The sequence below is a fragment of the Pezoporus occidentalis genome, unplaced genomic scaffold (assembly GCF_034315485.1).
Source record: "Pezoporus occidentalis ecotype Australia unplaced genomic scaffold, CSIRO_AGI_Poc_V1 ctg96, whole genome shotgun sequence".
Classification (NCBI taxonomy): Eukaryota; Metazoa; Chordata; class Aves; order Psittaciformes; family Psittacidae; genus Pezoporus; species Pezoporus occidentalis.
The window spans coordinates 2,584,091-2,605,409 of NW_026916325.1; the positions used below are offsets into that span (position 1 = coordinate 2,584,091).

Here is a 21,319-nt window from a genome sequence, read left to right on the forward strand (position 1 = left end):
TTTTTCCACAGGCAGTCATTTCTCTTCTGAGATTCTCAGGTTCATTTTCTAGAGGCACTCCACACAATCAACTACAAAACAGACCATTTTCCATATCCTGCTCTGCTCAAGGGAAAAATACCACTCTGCCGGCAGCAGGGAGAGAAGTAGCCTCTCACACAGGACATGAGACATAAAATACAAACCCAGGGGAATTTTGCTGAAAATTTGAACCACTTAGATATGGTAGATCTTGACCTTACACTATTCTTTCTTTCTCAGGATATGCTTCTGTCCACTTAAATGTGTGAAAATACAAATAGATCATGTTTTAGTGAACAACAATTCTTATGCAATGTAAAATGTTGAGGAGGTAATTTTTCAATATATGACACAGGGCTTCAGGAAAACTGAATTTTATGGGATGAGTGCAAGAAGGGCTGACTGGGGGAAACCACACAACATGTAAGCACAATATTCCTTTTAATCTCAACAAACCCTGGTGATTTCCCTGTTCCCATAATGCAATCTTTACCATTTTCTTTTACCATTCTTTGCAAATAGACCTCCCAAATTAAGGCACTTTCAGCAAGACTGCCATTAGAAACAGAAACAGCAGTGCCAACTTATGAGGCAAAGAGAAGGATGTTTTTTGCCTTCTTTCAGACACACACAGAGGATAAGAGACATCTGATCTTCTGTTAGCCTCTTTCTATGTCAAAATGCTTCTGCAAGCATGAGGGACTACATGCAGAGACCAGGAGGCATCTTTATTAAGGACATGCAACTGTCTTCCTCCCCCAGGCTGCTGTAAGTGAGCAGGGCCCGGGGGCTATACAGAGCCCTCACAGAGGCAGGGAGAGCTCCAGAGGGAAAATGTTGAGTGCAACAGAGAATTAGGGAAGATGCAAACTCTATTTGCTCTGACAGACTTGTCTCAGTGGGGCAAGATCACGTTTCTGGACCTTCTCTCCATATAAATGACAGCAAAGAAGCAGCTAGAAAAATTGCAGCACTTTAGTGCTTTGCCAGTCTGACTGCTGTATGCTTTTACCAGACAAGCACAACATTCGCTACTTAAATGATATTTCATCTGCTAGGCAAACAACCCTCTCTCTCTCCATCACTGACTAAGAGGATAAAAATAGAATGTTGACAGTCATTTACTATATCCCAGGAGTCTTCATGATGACTGACTGGCTATTCAGCCCTAAGTACCCACCTGGGACTCCTGAACCTTGTTGCATCCTTCCTAATGAGCAGCTGAGTGCAAGAAAAAAACAAACCACCACTGACTGATGATCACCAAATAGCCCACCACTCTGGTGATGCTCTTCTTTCAAACCTGAAATATCCGTTGCTTCTCCACCATAGCAGCAACTCCTTTCCTTTCATCACCAAGTATTTTTACCGAGTTCAGTTCCCTTTCAATGGAAAGGTATTATTCTTGCCTGACCTTTTGTATTAAATCCTGCCTTTATCCAACCCCTTTTCAGGCAGTAAACTGGTTGTATGGCTGAGGAACTCCATCCTACCCCATTCTTCCCTTTCAAAGCCCTTAGGATGCGGGATTAGTCATGCCTCTTTACCATGCCTTTTGGCCATTCTGAAAAGGGAAAGGGAATTTTAATGATTTTATTGCACTTAATATAATAGACTCATTAAAGAGAAATTAATTTTTGTCAGGGTAGATTTTTCTTCATGAAAATGTAGGTTTGTACAGGGAGAATACATCTAGATACAGCACATTAAGTGAGTGTATAAAATCATCAATGCAATTCCAAATACATTAAATACATGCAGAGAAACAGCATGAGTACTTTTAGTGGATTCGGACTTAGCATATTAATTTCTACTCACATTCTGTGGAACAATAGGAAGATTATTTTTAGTTCATGGCCATTTGCTCATGACCCAGTGGAACAGGATTTCTCCCCCATCCCCTGCCTTTTTTTTCCTTCCTGTGTAACTTGAGGTTATATTCCTAACGATTGCGCCGAAACCTTTATTCTCTTGAGCTAGCATTTATTTTACACTGTTAATGCAGTTCTACATAAAGTCACAAAGAAAGAAGACAAAGTGACAGGTCTTCAAATATTAAAAAAATACTGGGTTTAATCATGAACATATAAGCCCTGTATTCAAAGCCATAAAACTGTACCTCTAGACACTTACCTTTATGCATTTCAATAGCTTCATGAGACTAGTCATTTTTACAAAACCAAACCCCTCTGTAAGTGTCTGTCAGATCAGGAAGCCTGCTCTCAAATCTCAGTGCTACCAACTGCTTACAGGATTAATTAAAAATAATGTGAACATTAGCTTCAGGTTCACTAACTGCCCCTTGTCCCACATGGGGAATGCGCTTAAAATTGCCTTCCTTAAGAAGGCATGCAAAGCTTTCCCCAGTAGAGGGATACTAGGACAAAATAAACTCAGTGTGCGAAACCCAAGGGGAGCTATTATATGCTTCACACATTGGAAATCAGGGAGTTTGTTCAAGAACATGAATAAAGACTCAGAAAATTGTTTTCAGCTACCACTTTCAGAAAACACGAATTAAGTGGCTTGGACACTGGAAATGAAAGGAAGCAAAACTGCCCCATTCTGGCAGGGGGTCTGTGAACACAAAACCATTTCCAGATTTAAGAAATACTTAAATTAAATTGTTTCCTAGTGCTCATTTCCAGTGCAAAAAAAAACCAACCTTTTTTTCCCCTTTTTGTTACATCACAAGATTAATGGTGGGCTTAGGACAAAGGGCTACACTGGTACAGGAAAAGCAACACCAACATTCACTAAATTAAAAAACAAAAAGGGGGGAGGAGAAAGAAAAGAACAAGAAGAAAAGAACCTTTAAGCAGGGTACTAAATAACCTCCCTGAAATATGCTATATTGCTATTGAACAAGGTAACACTGCACTCTTCAGCTTTCTCAGTAGACCTTCAACAAGCTGAAAACTGAGCATCCTCTGGAAGAACTGGTCTTTGTGCCCTGCACTAGGGATGACTTGGATATTTGCAATACCGCTTACAGTCTGGTGTTTGCTCTCTGAAGCTGGGCTTTCTCCCCTGCACACAGACACAAAGGCTCAGCCACAGGGTAAGCAAACCAGAGCACTGCTGCGGCCAGCCAACAGCTTGTATTGCTCCATCAGCAGACAATGAGCAATCTGCATGACAAAACTGTTGGGAAATAAAGCAGCACTGAGTTGCATTAATTCTGAATCAGGTTTTCACAAATGGAAGCAGACATCCTGGCCAATCTGGCTCTACCACATGGTCCTGTGCTGCTGATGCACTTATCAGTTATTTCCTAAACCAATGTAATCCAGGTGAATGGAAAAAAGACAAGCCTGCATCCGTCAGAGGAGACGGGATGGGGTTTAAGCAGAGCAAGAGTCCACCAGAGACACAGGAAGGTGTAGCTTCAAAGAAAGTTGGAGAAGGACTTTTTACAAGGGCATGCAGTGACAGGAAAAGGGGAAATGGTTTTAAGCTGAAAGAGGGCAGATTTAGGTTAGATATTAGGCAAAAAATATTCCCTGTGACGGTGGTGATGCACTGGCACAGGTTGCCATGAGGAGCTGTGGCTGCCCCATGCCAGGTGGGACAGGGCTTTGAGCAACCTGGTCTAGTGGAAGGTGTCCCTGCCCATAGCAGGAGGGTTGGAACTGGATGAGCTTTAAGGTTCCTTCCAACCCAAACCATTCTGTGATTCTATGAAAATTACTCATTCAGTCCTAACAGCTGAAGAAAGGATAACACAATGGCAATTTCTGCTAAGGTGACAATGTGAACCCACAAAAACATATTGGGTTTGTTAGCAAAGGCTGAGAGGCTCTTCGTGCATGGCAGAAGAACATAAAGGAACATCTTTGGGCTACGCTTGCTTACAATGCTACACATGTGTACCTCCAAAGGGGAGAGAAAAGAGATGAGGATCTTGGTTTGTGATCAATATTGTAAATATTAATAATCTTATTAATAGCTATTATATGTACATGATATATTTCATATATATATTATATATACATTAATACAAAGTTCCCTGGCAAAATCACTTCAGACAAATATATTCCCAGTAGGAAAGAAGAGTTTGTTCAAATAGAAAATTACATGGGAAACATACACAATGAATAGACAGTTATATGGGAAATATGCACTGGAAATACATGAAATTTTTCCCTTTGTTTAAGGCCCCTGCTGGGGGAAAGAAAGAGGAGCTACTCCTACCAAACGCATGCTCAAAGAACTTTGCAGAAAAGGATCTGCGCCATCAGCACAGAAAACCTGTTCCCCTGCACATATTCCCAGGGATGAAATTGCCTGTAGGAAGCCCCTGAGCACTAACAGGTAACATAGGCTGATGGCAAGAAGCAGGAGCCAGAACTGCAGTTGTAGCCATTCATAGCCGAAGATAATTTCAAGAGAAAATTAGAGAAGCAGACGTAAGATGCTGCTACCTACGTTACACATCCTCCTGCTGGCCAGCCTGTCCAGGATACGCAAGAGGCCGTGTACAACAGCCATAAATACAGGGAGCTGAAGGGTACCGGCCTCAGCTCAGCTCCTCTTATCATTTCATGAGACATCTGGGGAAAGGCAGAAGAGAATTCACAGGGTGAGTGGATTAAAACCACTCTTGCAAGGAGGGATGAAGAAATCAGTTTCCTGGGGTTTTGGTATTCTAATTAATTAGAGCAGCATTACAACGAGAGATCAAGGCTCCATTTTAGAGGAGGCAATTACCCAACTCCAACGCCTTTCAGGATACTTACAAAATCAATTTTCATCCAAGAGAACTATATGAAAGTAATTGTGCAATTGTGTTGCACTGGCATGAAGAATACTGTGTAACATGAAAGGGGAGGAAAAGAAAGGTCTGTCTGCATATGTTTGCATAGATCTGGTCCTGTTAAGCAATCCCTGCAAGCGGCAGAAAGTTATCTCCAGTTTATAAAGACACTTGTGAAAAGCAGAAACTTTTCCTTTTGGATTCAGCAGATAATACATATTTTATAAGTTGCCTAAGGAAGGTGATATCCCAGCACTTGTGCAAAAAGCTTGTTTGGAACTGACCAAATTCCAGAGCAACCCAAAAACTTTGAATAAACATGTATCCCAAAACTCAACAGCAGTCTTGCTCACATCTGTTGGCTTCCAGCAAATCGTTAGCAATTTCCTAGAAGACTCTTTATTAGGGAAAAGGTTATCCTGAAAAAGGCTAAACACCCTCCAGCATCATTTCTAGAGATTTAGTGTGTGTGTGACGACAGAATCTAACTTGTTATGTGTGATGCACATAAGATCACATTCAAAATGTGCTTGTATTATTGTGTGCATCCATTTAAACAGAGTTTATTCAACAGACTTCTTTGACACGGGCTGTGAAAGCAATTCTGACTGGATCTTACAACCTGCTCTGAGACAAGTAATCATCCTGTTAGTCTGTTATACACAGATGTGTATTAAGTTAACAAACATGTAGTGAGATTAAAAGCCTGAAAGCTGCCTGCCGGCAGTACTGGCACGGGGAGAGACTGACATAGCTGTGCACTGCTGCATTTAGTGACTTGGACCTGGGCAGGATTGCATGGAGGTGGCTGGCAGGGCTGGGCTGTGGCAGGGAGGGACCTTCAGCCTCGCAAGGAGCCCCAAGAGCTGAGGTCAGCCGCGCCCTCCAGTGAATGCACCCTGAGCAGGCACTGGCTGCCCATAGCTAAGGGGAATAGGGGCAGGCAGAAGAAAGGAGATCAGTCCTACATCAGAGAAACTGCAGCCCTGTAAGAGCAATTCCCGGGAGTCTCACAGCCCACCCATGGGGCAGCAGCTGGGAATCACCGGCAAACATGCATTCCCAAACTGAAAAAATAATTAACTGCCTTGTTTCTTTTAATTAAGATCTTGACTTATCCATCACTCCAGGATATGCAGATGTTTGGCTGCTGGGATGTATCAACACACCTGAGCACTGGAGGCGATTCGTCTCTTGGCTTCATACCTCAGAAGACAGACAGCAAAGAGGGGCTCCCATCCTGTAATACCTGTGCAGCCCAGCTTATAGCATTGGCCGTCTATGGATGTAAGACTTTGTTACTAGTAATATCCCTGATGCTGCCTTGGTAGAGATTTTCATATGCAAATTTTGGCATATTAAAGGTGTTCTGCTGTTCTGGCATCCTTGCATCAGCTAAGTGCCAAAGTAGCATGCATCATTTTACACTTACGTAAGGAGATAAAGTTTTTGCCTCAAGGTTATGATGTTCCAAAGACAGAGAGAACATGATGGGAAATGACAAGAAGCAGTGGAGAAGGGGGTAGGGAAAAGAAAACAAAAGAGACAAATAGAAAAGAGAAGGGGCAGGGTACTGCCATGGGAAGACAAGCCTGATTTTTTTCATTTCAGCATGTAAGATGTTTTCCCCAGGTTATCTTTCTTTAAGACCTTTAAGTCATTTTTTCTTCATCATCGTCTTCTCATTTGCTACTTCCTTAGGACCATTATTTCGCCTCCTCTGCACTTGCAAAATAATAACTGGGTCTCATATAGAGGATGATGCTACTCTGTGTAAATGCAGCCGCTAAAGAATAGGAATCACTCAGAGCCACGAAAAGCAACATTAATGATAGAAACTGTGGACGACTGTAAACAAATTTATCCCTTCAGTTTTTCTCTTCCTCCTTTTCTTTATTTTTTTTGTTATTCAGGCCTGTGAGTTACAGCATCTGTCACCAAGAAAATATCTGTTCAAATCAATGTCTTCAGCTTGAACTAATAACCCCACCACCGTTACAGCACCAGGCCTGTCTCTGACAGAAGTGGGGGTGTCCACCCCATTCTGTCCTATATTGCCTCCAATGACTGGTGGTTCTGCAAGACTTTAACTTATGCAGCCAAGTCAAGTCATCTAGTATTGATGATTAGAAAGATTGTTACTGTTATTGATGATTAGAAAGATTGTTACTGAAATCCCTCTTCATCCTTTGGCATGGGCAGTTCTGTTTGGATTGCTGTTTGATTTGTTTTTTACTAATTCAGGGATACCTATGCTGTCAGGCCAAGATTCTGCTCTTACTGATGAAAGACAAAATACCCTAAAATGGAATACCTTATTAAAATATAACTATAATTCAACTAAAAGTTAAAACTTCCATGACAAAATAATAAACCCCTGAAAGCTAGTGTCAGGATGGAAAGCCTGATACATATGTGGTCATGAAGAACAAACCCACTTATTTTATAGCCCACCTAGAAATCCAGTTTGTATGTCTTTCTCAGAAATGAGACCTGGGAGATACAAGTAACAGATAACATTGTTCAGAAATGCTTGATGTATTAATGTTAAGCACATACTTGTATCCAGTGTGTTCTCCTGTTTCCATATTGCAGTACCTTGGTGAAATTGTTTTGTATGCTGAGATTTGCCACTACAGACAGCTTACAGAAAGTCAAAGTGAGACAGTCATTACAATGTCATATGGAAACACCATTGGTGTGCATCACATCAAACTCACAACATAGATTCAACAAGGTGGCCATGGTAATCGGCACACAGTTACTACATCTCATTAATGCAATAATAACAAAGCTTTGATTCAGAGTAAATACACATTATTAACATGTTGTATTAACACCACAGGAAAGATACTCTCATCCTCCTTAACATGATGGACACTAAACAGAGTTTTCTTAACTCTCTGCAGAGAGGACCAAGCCCATATGGAGTTACTGTGCTAGACAAAGTGGTGGAAGAAAAGCCAGTTCTAGCAATCCCAGGCCAGGTGCTCCAGCAACCTGCTGCCTTACACTATAACCCTGATGCCACCGCAGGGCTCGGAGATGAAAGCTGAGCCCCTAACCCCTAAACCCCCTGAAGAGGTTTGGGACTCTGCATCTCTAGGCAGGACCAGCTGCCCGAGCGTGCGGATGGGATGGGATGGCTGTAGCCCCTGGAAGCAGGGCGCGCACCCCTGGCTGCCCGGCGGCGCTGTTGAGGGCAAGGCAGGCAGGAGGAGAAGATGCTGGGGAGGAGAGAGGGAAGGATGCTCGTTCCGGGGACACCGCCGGGCCGACAGCTCCCCCGCCGCCCTTACCTGCGCCGTGCGCCTTTGTTCCTCCGGCTGCAGGGCCGGTAGCGTTCCGGCCGCCCGGCGGAGGCCATCCTCGTCCTCATCCTCCTGCCCCCGCGCCCCCTGGTTGTCCCGGAGGAGGCGGCGGGGCCCCGTCGCGGCGGGGCCCCGTCTAAGCCTCCGCAGGACGATGAGCGCGGCCGCCGCCGCCCCCAGCAGTACCGCGGGCCAGAGGAGGGCCGGCAGCCGGGCCGGCAGCCCCAGCTCCCCCGAGCCCAGAGCCAGCCGCACCGCCGGGCCCAGCATGGCTGACCCCGGGCCGCCCCTCCCCGGGCTGGGGACGGGAATGGATGCTGCGCTGCGCTCCGCCGCCGCGCAAGGAAAGTTGGTGCCGGAGCTGCGCTGGTCGCGGCGGGCGGCGGCGGAAGGAGGGGTACCGGGGGCGCGGACACGGCTGTGCTCACGGGAGTCTCGATGCGAAGGGTTTGGCCGTGAGGGCGGTTGCGCGGTGGCGAGGGGGTTGGTGGGGACGAAGCCCGGGGGGAGTGGAGGAGGGGGCGAGTGCTCGGGATGAATCTCTGCTATGGGCGAGTGAACGCGGAGAAGCAATCGCGAAGGCGATGCGGTTCAAAGCAGTGGAGCCTCAGGCATCAGCGTTCATTTGAGAGCAGGTCCCGAGGGTCGGGATGCACAGGGGTGGTCACGAGTGATGCGTTTTCGCAAAATTCACCAGTCTAGACAGAAGAGTTTTTAGGAATGCACATCTCAGGCGCCGTTACAAACGTGCCACCATCGCGCAGCACCCTTGTGATGATTCCAGGAACTGCCGATGTAATACAGTGTGTGATGCGTTCTCATCTAGCGCTGATCCTTGGAGAAATAACCGTTTATCACCGCTAGCAGAACGCTAGGCAGAGTGCCTCAAACCACAGACCTCTCGGCTTTGCTGGATGGAAAATTTCTCCACCCACCTGATGAATAAGTGCAGGTGATGCTCTCACGCAGCGTTTTTTCAAAGTCACAGAGCTTCTTGTAAAATGGCAAGTTGTATTTCATCTTGGCTAATCTGGAGAGGCGGCCTCTGAGAAATAAGCAGTGAAAGGAAGGAAGGAGCCCCTCTTGCAGAAATGTGTGGTCATGGCTCACACCTGGCACAAACTCAGGTGTGAGCAGAGCATTACTACAAAGATAATAACTAAAGCTTATTTAAGCACAACAGCATAAAATGGATAAAACTATGCACAAAAAACATAAACCTACATGTTTGTAGTAAACCCAGTGCAAAGAAGGAGTTGGTAAGGAAATGGCCTTTATCTGTCTTGGCTTTATTTCACACCCAGCGGGGACCACTCTTCTCCCAAGCACAGATCCAGACACTGGAGCTCAAATCCAAACACACTGTCCTTCCACTGGATTACCACCTCTTCAGGGATGAAAGATTCCTGGGCCTAATTCCAATTCATTCTGAACAAGTCTAGCTTTTGAAAACACAATAAGGTGTCATAGCACTTGAGAAATTTCCAGACAAAATACAGGAGGATTGTTAATAAAATGATGTGCTGATTGGCTTTATGGGGAGAAGAAGGTTTTGTGGAGAGAGTGAAAAGTCTTTAATAATCAGAAGAGGGCCATGGGGGTACGATGGTACTTTGAATGCTGTTGTTGGGATGATAAGCTTCTTTTTAAACATGGATCCCACAAATTATCCGTTTTCTGTCTATCTCATCCTGCCTGTCTTCTAAAGTTCAGCACTGACTAATCCTGTGCTCTGAAACCTCAGGATTTTCAGTGTTTCTGTGCCTAGCTCTGATACTGATTCCTTATGAGAATATGTCTGTCTTACTTACCTGGAGCCGTAAGATGGTACCTGGGTAGTTATGTGCAAATATCAGAGATTGGGGCCTTCCTCTGAAGTTAAAAAATGGCAGTTATGTGATTAGTTTTATGTCGATTTGATAGTTGCTTTTTCCCTGTCTTGATTTTTCGGCTCATAAAATACAGATACATCTCCGAGCTGTTAAAAAGCAAGCAATCTATACCTTGGATCATAAATAAATATCACTATTTTCAGCTCATCAAAATTAGTTTGCTTTTCTTTTTCCCCAGGAAACATAAGCCGAAAGACATTTCAGGAGACAGTGTTGCTTAACTGACTATGAGATCACTGCTTCACACCATTCCTTTCTATTTCTTTTTATTTTCCTCCACAAAATAAAGGCAGTTACTGTGGCTGGCCTCTAATGGCATTTATTTTTGAAGAAAACCATCACCATATTAGACCTTTTTCTAGTATTAATACAGGCTTATTTAACAACATACCCCTTACATACCCCTTACAGCATTGGTCTATGAAAATAGCACAGATTCTCATGATGATGCTATATGGAAAACCTGAAATTTTACTGCAAGCTTGAGAAGATATTTTTCTGTTTATGTGTGACACAAACTTACTGCAGATGTCTGATGGGAGTTGTTCTCCATTCAGATTCGGGAAGAAAGTCCAATAACCAGGAATTGGAATCATCTATTTGTTATAGATCAAGATCCAGTCTTATTAATGTTTAAATGTTTCATGAAAACAGTTTGATTTTGACAATTGTGATTTTTTTAAAAAGAGGCAAAAGTCTCATTTTGGGTTGTTTCATGATAGAAACAGACCAGAGTTTTCTAGCTGAAATTAAAACATAAACTTTTTTTTTTAATTGAATTGTGAAAAATTGAAGTTTTCTGAAAAAGAAAGTAGGCAACAAAATAATTGTTTTAATAGCATTACCCAGAAATTATAAGTTCTTGACCTGATGTATTAGCAGTATACTTAAGGATTCACCTGTGGAAGCTAAGAGAAGTACCTTACACCAACACTGCTCGTGTTTAATCAGCAGCAACGGATATGATAGAAAAAACAAGTGATTTCGAACAAGTCAGAGATGTAAAGAGGAAGCTTTTAAACTGCCTCAGCAAAAGCATGTTTGAGGGGCAGCGAGAAGACCTCTTGGCAGTATTTAATACTCCTTAATCATCTTTCCTCAACTGAAGTTCAGAATACTGTAGCTGAAACAAGGTTTTGTTTCTATCAGCTGCTCAGACAGCTTCAAGTAAGGGGAGAGAATGAGCTGTGTTTTCCCTGCTAGGAAAAATTGGCACTTACCGTGTTATTCAGAACACACCCTGCTCCTAACATTACAAGGCTGTGTCCTCCCCTCTCTGAGACTATGGGAATTTTGGGTAAGTACACAGAAAATAGTGGGGGTTTGCATTGGTTTAAGCAACATAGAGCAGCTCTTCTTTCTTTAGCTGGTTTCTGAGTTCTCTGTTGGAGCTGTTTCTGGTGAGCACTGTGCAGATGCAGGCGAGAGGATGTTTGATGGGGCAGAGACGAAAGCACAGGTCTCCATTTCAGGCATTCATGGCTAATGAAATGCAGAGCCAGGACATGTTCCCCAGGCACTGAGTCTTGACACAAGGCCCTGCTTCTGGCTGCGACCCTCTTGCTCAGCTGTAATGAAGCCAATTTACAGACTGAGGTGATCTTGCAACCTGTGGCTTGGTTACTTATAGGCTTGAAGGGACATTTGCTCCAAATCCCAATGTTCATCTGCTGATGTACAGGAGATGTATTAATAATGTATTTGTGTAATTCACAAACCTTTCCCATTTTCCCTCCTGTCTGAGGCCCTTGTGCACTAGCTACTTCCCGTGAACACATGTGAAGCTGATAAACTTCCAATCTTGCTTTGCCTATTGTTGAGGAAACTGAGAAGCATGATAGCTGCATGCCTGGCAAAGCATGACAGTAACCAGTAATGAGAGACGAGTGTTTCATTTGTTAGGCTATTGGGCTCATTGCACGGCTGCCCACGTGGCCAGGTATTTGCCATTAAACAAGATGATTAATTCCTTGACAAGTTGATGTCTGGCCTGGCAGTCCGGCATTTCCTTTCGGCATTTGTGGCTGATTTGAGGAATGCAGCTTTATAGATTTTTACTAATTATCTAATAGCTTTTCAATCTCTTGTTTCAGTACATGGAACTGGTGTTAATGAACTGCAGATCTTCAGCATACCATTCTTAACTGATTCCCCTAGTAAGTATGTTTAACACTTGCCTTGGTTTCCTGTACATGATTCATTTGGCTAGTAAGTGATCCATCTTTGTTTGCTGTCAAAGTCTTTGAGTTGGAAAAGGACTTTAATCATGTTACTTGGCTTTTCTGAACAGGGAGAAGAAATGGAGTCAAATAAGCACGCAATGGTAATGCAGTCAAATAAGAACCATGGCCTGAGTTTCTTTCACTAATAAAAAGTTGCGGAAGCTTCAATTTCCCTTTCATTTTCCTAAAGAACATACTGGAAACATCTATTCAGCCAAAGATGTGAAATTAAAACAAAGAAACAAAAACATCTGAAAAGGAGGAAAGAAGGCACTTTCCCAGCTTATGCGTTAAGACCAGTCAAAGAAAACTGCTTCAAAAGGAAGGAGGAAGCCAGCCCTAAGCAGGGCTGCAACTGCTTTTAATTGGCTGTAGCAATGACACGCATGGTAGACAAAGCCATAGAAGGCACGAGTGCAACAATGTCGGTTCAGTGGGTACAGTGAAAAAGTTGGAGGCAAAACTGAAGTTACTGAATAATAAAGTTGTTTCACTAGCAGATTTGTCAGCAACAGCATGGGACAAAGGAACTTGTTTAGCAGAACACGATCATCTTGAGAACTGTAAACACTACTGGTTTAAAGATAAAATCAAAGGCCTTGAGAGCAAAGCAGAAGCAGACATAAAAATATGCATAGTTGGCTTTCCTGAAGGAGAAGAATTTTGCATCCCTGACAAACTATTCAGAAACAAGCTGTTAAGTGCCCCAGGTCACTCTTGCACCCTTAGCATCCACCTCCCCTGGGCAGAGCTGCATGAATATACAGCAGCACTGGTAGGTTTTCTGCACATGCCACTGGCAGTGGAGATCTGCGAATCTGGCAGGAGAGTTTATTCCCTTCCCCTCTACAAAAAAGCTGAGTGCAATTACGACACACTATTATAAATATTCAATAAATCAAAAAATGGAGTTGTCTCTCAGTAGAAGACAGGACTGTTACTATGTTCCTTACATGCATATTTGCTCTCAGTGTTGTTCAGCCTGTGTCTCTGATTCGTCTGTCTGTGAAAATAGCTGGTGATTCTCTATTTCTTTTGACAGGCAATTCAAGTTCGTCCTTTAAAAACTTTCTAGGTCTCTTCATCAGAGACTGGCAGCACGTGTGCATTTTTTGAAGATAATGATGACTACAGGGAAGTCTCCTAAAATGAACATAAGTGTCTGTTCTTGCTTTATTCCAGACTGACACACAACACAGTGAACACAGACTAGATTAGTGATGACACACTGTTTATTGCTATCAAAAACAACATTCAGAGAGATGCAGCTGACACACAGGAGGGAAGTGATCGTTACCCTCAGGGAGGCGTTACTGTCAAAAATGTGTAAGTATCCGTAAGTGTGGCTTATGCTACAATGTTCAGACAATATCATATTCTCATGTGATCTAGGTTTCAAAGGCCACAGAGTTTTCCCTATGTATGCTCACACAACTCTGTGCCTGAAGACAATCTTTCACTTTGATCTGGAGACAGGAAGGTCTGAAAAATGTACCACATCCACCACATAATTCATGGTTTCTTCTCATGCTTAGCCATCCTCCACATGAAAAAAATGTATCTTGTTGCTAAATTAATGTCATCTCTTTTTCAGCTTCCCACCACTGATTTTGGTGATTTTCTCTGACAGAGATATCCTTCTCGTAGCTGCTGTGTTCTTCCTGAGAAGGTGCTTCAAGGTCACAAGCACATTACCTTTTAAACTCCCTTCTGATAAACAAAAGATATTAAATCTCTTTACAATGCTCACCAAAAAACATTTCCACCAGGTCTCAAGCTATTTTTGGAGGTTTTCCTTTTGCACACCCACCTGACATCATTTTTTCTATGTGGTCATATAGAGAGGTGATATTCAGCCTCTTTAACCTAATTACTTGGTCTTAGCATATGCATTGTGGGATCATTTTAGCTCTCTTTTATGCACCAACATATTAGGGGCTCCAGCAGAGCTGCCTGCTTCTTTGTCCTGTTTCCTAGCCAGTTTATTAATTTTAATTCAAAAACATTTATTGGATTACTATGAGTAATTACTAGAGTAAATGACAGGACTTGTTGGTTGCCAGAAGGTGACTGCTCTGTACTTAGTTCCTTCCTATGCAAAGAAGAAATAATGTTTCTACAGCACTTAGTCTGTCTTGCCAGCACAGACTAATCTCATCACAATGTTGGGAAGAAGTTTAATCTTTTTTTGTGATTAACAGGGAATCTGGAGCACTTACAGATAGATCTTTTTTGAGAATACTGAAGAGAGTTGTGGTTGTTGCAGAGGCTGATAGCCTTGGTCGGTATGCCATCAGCAGACAAAAGCCTGATGCATTAGTGTTGCTTTCAGATGGTTTGTCCCATCACATATTTGCAGCAGATATGGTCAGTGGATTAAATTTTGTTTCTGCACTGTTTGCAGTACCACTTCCTGTAATGAAGTGGTAAATAATAAATGCATTTGATTTCTTATATTCCTGGCATATCTCCTGTGAATAAAAGTAGCTCTATTTACACTAGAGCTCTCTAGTAGCTCTATTATACAGAGGCTCTATTTACATGGTGCTCTGCAGGTATATGCTTATTTGTTCTACCCACAGTACACAGGCTGCTCAGACCTGATCTGTGTTCAGTGTTTTCATGTTGGAGGCAGAGAAATTATGAGTCTGGCTTTAAAAGACCATGGGGAGTTCCCAGAGCTGGCCCATCACTAAAGCTCATGATCCTGAGGGATGGCCAGAAGAGCTGAGGCAAGTCATCTCATCATGGGGAGTCAGACTTGAGGCTTATGGGGCATCTGCCTCCCAGATGTAACCTGGTTGTAGATGATTTATTGCTTTGCTTTCTCTTCCTATAATTCCAGGTCTCCTTACATGTGAAGGAGATTATCCTTCTTGGGCATTGCCCGTATACTGTGGGTAGATAAACAGGTTTGTTTAATTGAAGACTCTGATCTGTAGGCAGCCAGATTGGAGGCCTGGAGTCATCATGAAGAAGCTTCCAGATCTAGCTTTGCAGAATAAATTTCTATTAATGACCAAGCAGTTTTCAAACTGCTGTTTTGTCCAGATCCCAGGCTTGTGTTCCTGAGTTGTGCCCCAAGGATCCAGCCAGAGTCAGAGCAACCCACAGGATTTGTTGAAGCTGCTGCTCTTCTGCTCACCCTGCCTCACAGAAACACAGCCTTTTCAGATAAATCCAACATTTCTTGTCTGCTTCTATAACTCAAGGAGCCACAATTTCACCTTAAGGCATATGACAATGCAAGCAATGACAGCAATAGTTTCCTATTTTATAATTGCCATGGCAATTATATTGTAACTTAGACCTGCAATTTCATTTATGGTTGTCTCTCTTAAAACATGATGTAATTTAGCATTCAAAGCCATCCCACCACCCCGTTCTCACAGCACCCTGCCAGCCACCCCATATAGCATTTTGTTGAAGCAGTGCTATTGGTGACTCCTGCGCAGAGGAGTTCTTCCACATTTCAAATAATGCAGCATTTCAGAAGCCAAGGCTATGATTTGCAGGTGCTTTTCAGAATGGAGTCTCTTGTAATTTTCCAAGCCTCTGTAGGAGTGCGTGTTTAAGCCAAGCTCAAGTCCTTTAGCTGTTCCCTACACCCCAGCTTCCTTTCACATCACATTTTATTAAATTTAGGGTCTTCAGTTTAAATTCCCTGTCTAAAGCATCTCCAGAGATGAGATGGCTCTTTTCCCAGCTGTCAGTAACTGTGCTGCCTACAGCTTACTGTGGTCTTTAGATACCATGCAAAACATGCAGTTTGATGCATGTAAAACAGGAAAACAAAATCTGCTTACCCAGCATGGATCAGAGGCAGTCCTATTTTTAATTCCCTAGCTTGGGAATTACTCACTTTTTATTCACTGGGTTGGGAATGAGGGTAGCAAAGTGTCTCAGGAGGAGGAAATACAGTCTGGAAATGGTAGGCAGCCACAACAGGGCAGGGCAAACTTTTTGCCTGAGGTGTGCTGCTGCTGGGCAGAGCCACAGTGACCTCAGGACAGGCAGAAGAGGGGCACGCAGCTCTGTGCCCCAGTCCACCCACCACAGAGATATTGCAGTGACGGCTGGACACTGAAGCCTCTCTTAGCAGGAGCTTGCTTCCCATCAGAGCTTGCTCTTGCTGAAGTCCTTGTGGTCAAAACGTCACAGCCAATTCTGCCTCCTGCTTTCAGCCCTTCTGTTTCATCTGTAGTCCCACTGCTGACCTGAGGTGCCCTCTGAACCCTCCTGAAGTCAGGGAAAAGGGAAGGTTTTCAGCATCACATAACCTCTTAACAGCTCTCCCCTAATTAGCCTCAGGTTATGGGCAGCATGAGGGAGGGCAGCTCCTGTTGAAAAAGGGTTGGAGTAGATGGCATGTCCTGTGGGAAAAGCTCAAATGCTGGAAGGAAGTGCTGGCCATCATTATGTCAAGAGTGTCTGCTGACACTTCATTGTGTTTCTGTCTGAAAATGAATTATTTGCTGTTACAGGCAAGTTCTAAGATGAAAAAATCATGGCAGTCAGGTGAAGTTCCTGAAGACTGGAAAAAGGGAAATACAACCCCCATTTTCAAGAAGGGGAAAATGGATGACCCAAGGAACTACAGACCAGTCAGTCTCACCTCTGTGCCTGGCAAAATCTTGGAGCAGATTCTCCTGGAAGGCATGACAAACAACAAGGTGCTTGGTGACAGCCAGCATAGCTTCACTAAGGGGAAATCCTGCCTGACCAATTTGGTGGCTTTCTATGATGGGGCAACAAAACTAATGGACAAGGGTAGAGCAATTGACGTCATCTACCTGGACTTGTGCGAAGCGTCCAACACTGTCCCATATGACATCCTTGTCTCTAAATTGGAGAGACATCAATTTGATGGATGGACCACTTGGTGGATAAAGAACTGGGTGGATGGCTGCATGTAAATAGCTGTGGTCAATGGCTCAATGACCAGCTGGAGACCAGTAACGAGTGGTGTCCCTCAGGGATCAGTGTTGGGTCCGGTCCTGGCCAACATCTTTGTCGCTGACATGGACAGGGGGATTGAGTGCGCCCTCAGCAAGTTTGCCAATGACACCAAGCTGTGTGTTTCGGTTGATACGCTGGAGGGAAGGAATGCCATCCAGAGGGACCTTGACACACTTGTGAGGTGGGCTGATGCCAATGTCATGGATTTTAACCATGCCAAGTGCAAGGTCCTACACCTGGGTCGGAGCAATCCCAGGCACAGCTACAGGTTGGGCAGAGAAGAGATTCAGAGCAGACCTGCAGAGAAAGACTTGGGGGTGTTGGTTGATTAGAAAAATGAACATGAGCCGGCTTCAGTGTGCGCTCGCAGCCCAGAAAGCCAACTGTATTCTGGGCTGCGTCAAAAGGAGCGTGACCAGCAGGTGGAAGGAGGTGATCCTGCCCCTCTACTCTGCTCTTGTGAGACCTCACCTGGAGTATTGTGTGCAGTTCTGGTGTCCTCAACATAAAAGGGACATGGAACTGTTGGAACAAGTCCAGAGGAGGGCCATGAGGATGATCAGAGGACTGGAGCGCCTCCGGTACAAAGACAGGCTGAGGAAGTTGGGGCTGTTGAGCCTGGAGAAGAGAAGGCTGCGTGGAGACCTCATAGCAGCCTTCCAGTATCTGAAGGGGGCCTATAGGCATGCTGGGGAGGGGACTCTTCATTAGGGACTGTAGTGATAGGACAAAGGGTAATGGGTTCAAACTTAAACAGGGGAAGTTTAGATTGGATATGAGGAAGAAGTTCTTTACTGTGAAGGTGGCGAGGCACTGGAATGGGTTGCCCAAGTGTCGTGGTTTAAACCCAGTCAGGTAACTCGTTCACTCACTCTCCCCCTTCTTTCCCTTTTCCTACTCCAGGAGGGACGGAGAGGAGAATCGAAAAGAATGCAACTCCCACGGGCTAAGAACAGTTTAGTAACTAAGGTATAACACAAATCACTACTGCTACCACCAATGATAATAATGATAAAGGAAATAACAAAGGAAGAGAATACAACATCTCACCACCAGCCAACCGATAACTCAATCCCCAGGCCCGACCAAGCACCGACCGATACCTCCTCCAACCCTGCAGTCCCCCAGCCCTTCCAGCTAACTCCCAGTTACATCCTGGGCATGACGTGCTGTGGTATGGAATACCTCTTTGGTCAGTTTGGGTTAGGTGTCCTGTCTCTGCTTCCTCCCGGCTTCCCCTCCTCCCTGGCAGAGCATGAGGCTCACAAAGACCTTGGCCAAACCAAAACATCGCTATCAGCTCTGTTCCCAGGCCGAAAGTCAAAACACTGCACTGCACCAGCTACCAAGAAGGAGAAAAATGACTGCTACTGCTGAACCCAGGACACCAAGGAAGTTGTGAATGCTCCATCCCTGGCAGTGTTCAAGACCAAGTTGGACGAAGCCTTGGGTGATATGGTTTAGTGTGAGGTGTCCCTGCCCATGGCAGTGGGTTTGGTACTAGATGATCTTAAGGTCCTTTACAACCCTAAGTATTCTATGATTCTATGATGAAACGAAGCGGAGGGGGGACAGCAACATCAGCCACATTCTTACTCTGCTAATTTTTTTTTATGTTCTTGATAATTTTCATTTTACTTCTTAACTGGAAAACGTAACTGTCTGGTTTAGGTGCGCCTCAGTGGCTATGTTCACCTCCCACCTCTGCTGGGTAACTCTGAGTCATTTTGGCTCAGGAGTTAATGGCTTTGCTTTATGATCCTTCATCTGCTTGTCTCTTCAGATCAGTGTTCCCCAGATTCCACCAGCCCATGGGCTACAAGAGGCAACAAGTTTTCCAGGCAGCACCACCATTTTCTTTCCCAGTGAACCTCAGTTTTAACTTTGGAATTTCCTGTGCCTGTCAGAGGCATCAGGGCAGGTTCTCACGAGGCTAAGTGTGGCCAGCGAGGCAACATCTCAGTGCAGGAGCTGTTGATGTTAAAATGGGCACCTAAAGCATTGAAGTCAGTGTTGTTGTGGTGGTGTGCCAACTGCAAATATTAACAATGCTCATTGAGCTGGGAGGTTTTCATGCTGTAGAGAGAAAACCAAGTCTTAAAAACTGCCTGAATCCTTAAGCAGCATGGGTTTGAATGCATATGTCTCTTATTTCTAACTAGTTTGTTTAAACAGTTTCTTGAATGGTATGCTGGCCTTTCTCGGTTTGCTGCCTAAGCATATACCTCTTCCTCATTATACAGTCTAGATGACAGGTCCTAGAACTCACAGTAATAAAGTCCCATTAACTAACTGCTAACATAATTCTGTGTCTAAAACATAAGATCTTTCCTTTGTGTCAGTAGATAAACATGATAGCAATGCAAGGCAGTTGGATGTAAATTGCATCAGGAACCAGGACTGTGATTAAAAAGCTCCAGGCCAGTTTTGTCTCTTGAAATATGACTTTGCTGTCCTGGAGATCTGATCTGTATAGCAGCCACCTGATTTCCTGACCTGCCATAGACAGGTATGAAATACAGTGTGTCTGTTCTGCAGTGACTGCCAGGAAAATGCCCCTTGTTGAAATTCTGAAATTGAAAATACATTTGCTGTGATTTCCCTGATCAGGAAAGGTGTCCCTGCCCATGACAGAGGGGGTTGGAACTAGGCGATCTTTAAGGTCCTTTCCAACCCTAACCATCTGTGGTTCTATGATATATATCCTAATTCACTCTGCCTCTCAACAGGACCAGTTAGGTTATTTGCAGTACTATGGTGATGTTCCTCTGCTGCTTCCAGATCAAGAAACAGCTTGTTTGGTACTAGCAAGGCGGTCTGCACTGGACCGCTGGGAGAGGAACTCTGCACTATATGAAGCCACCAGCAGAGAGTACTGCATATGCCTTAGGGACCGGGCATATGATGCATTCAATATATGGTCCTGTGTGAATGCACAGAACCACAGAACCACTGTGTGAGACAAAGAAACTCCATCTGTGTGATTAGAAATATCACTGGAATAACTGTGTTACTAATTCATACACCAAGAGAGCTTCCAGACAAAATCAGGCAGGGCTAATGAAATCCAGTGGGCCATATTTTGAAGAAGGTGGGAAAGCACCTGTGAGCAAATGAATTTCTCAAATCTCAGGGATGGCAGTAGCCCTGTAATGAGGATCAGGAAGAGGCACTGACAAATGAAGCCATGGGACATCCTAAGAAGTGTCTTGGTTTTAAACCATTTTTTGAGACCCAGTATCTCCATGTTGCTGAGGGATGCTCCCCTCTGCCCTTGAGAACCTGTGGTGCCCTTTGCTCCTCTTTCTGTGGGACTGGCCTCCAATGTGCCTCTTCCCTTCCTGCTCAATTTATTTGGAGCTACAGCCTCCCACAGCAATTGAAATGATACCCAGAGCTAGCAAATGCGATGGGAAGCTGAAACTGCCCTTTCCTTAGCTGCCTGTGCAGCTTCGCTGCTCATGGAGCTGAAGAGCAATTCAGGAGGTTCAATTTTCTGTGAAAATTTAATATTGCAGAATATGGGCCTGCATCCTATGTGTGACATACCACCCCTGATGAAATTACTTTTGAGCAAAAGGGACAAAGGAAGGTCCTTACATGTGCTTGCCAAATCAGAGCCCTTCAAAACAAAACAGTGGAGTAAATGATCCTGGGAAGGTTGAAGACTCCAATGGAGATGGCTGACAGAGTCACCCTGCATCTGTCCCTTACACGGGAGCACACCACAGTCGCGAGCGGACAGACTGTGGGAGCTGGTGGCTGTGAACTGCGCAGACCCAGGGAAATTTGCAATTCCAACAGCAGAGGGCACAGTCCTAAAACTAAAATCAGCCTGAAAGTCATGAGGAAACACTGCCTGACCCGTGAAACTGAAAACTCTTGCAAGAGGAACCTGTGGAGTAAGTCTACTCATTTGTCAACATAAGCAAGCTGGTTTTGAAAATAGGGTATTTTCTCTTTAGGAGAAATCATCTACAAAAGAAACTGCATATATGAGACAATCTGGTAGCAGCAAAGTTTTGCTTAAGACTGTCAAGTACAGATGACATCTGAAATGTAATTGTAAGGTTTTTTTGGTAACCATGCCTCATAAAGCACTCTTTTCATTATGCTTGTATGATCTAGAAACAACTTGTAGTGGTCACAGATGTAAAG

General features: G+C 44.1%; 1 protein-coding gene and 1 long non-coding RNA gene across 5 annotated transcripts in view; one reads left to right on the forward strand and one right to left on the reverse strand.

Annotated features, from left to right (window-relative positions):
* LOC134157461 (protein LYRIC-like) overlaps nt 1-8,708 on the reverse strand; it is a 31,911-nt gene extending 23,203 nt beyond the window's left edge. For 2 of the 3 annotated variants that reach the window (XM_062606405.1, XM_062606404.1), the window contains exon 1: nt 8,077-8,698. In XM_062606405.1, the coding sequence (XP_062462389.1) occupies nt 8,077-8,358 (282 nt within the window). In that variant the 5' untranslated portion in view covers nt 8,359-8,698. Of the gene's footprint in view, nt 1-8,076 lie in introns of all 3 variants that reach the window. The other variant, XM_062606406.1, reaches the window with a different exon arrangement.
* A 2,661-nt stretch (nt 8,709-11,369) lies between these two features.
* LOC134157432 (uncharacterized) lies at nt 11,370-12,370 on the forward strand. 2 transcript variants are annotated; one of them, XR_009962326.1, is made up of 3 exons: nt 11,370-11,919; nt 12,074-12,136; nt 12,271-12,370. It is a non-coding gene; the product is annotated as an uncharacterized LOC134157432 (long non-coding RNA). The 2 variants fall into 2 exon arrangements; XR_009962325.1 differs by having other exon boundaries at nt 12,074-12,370.
* The last annotated feature ends 8,949 nt before the right edge of the window (nt 12,371-21,319 follow it).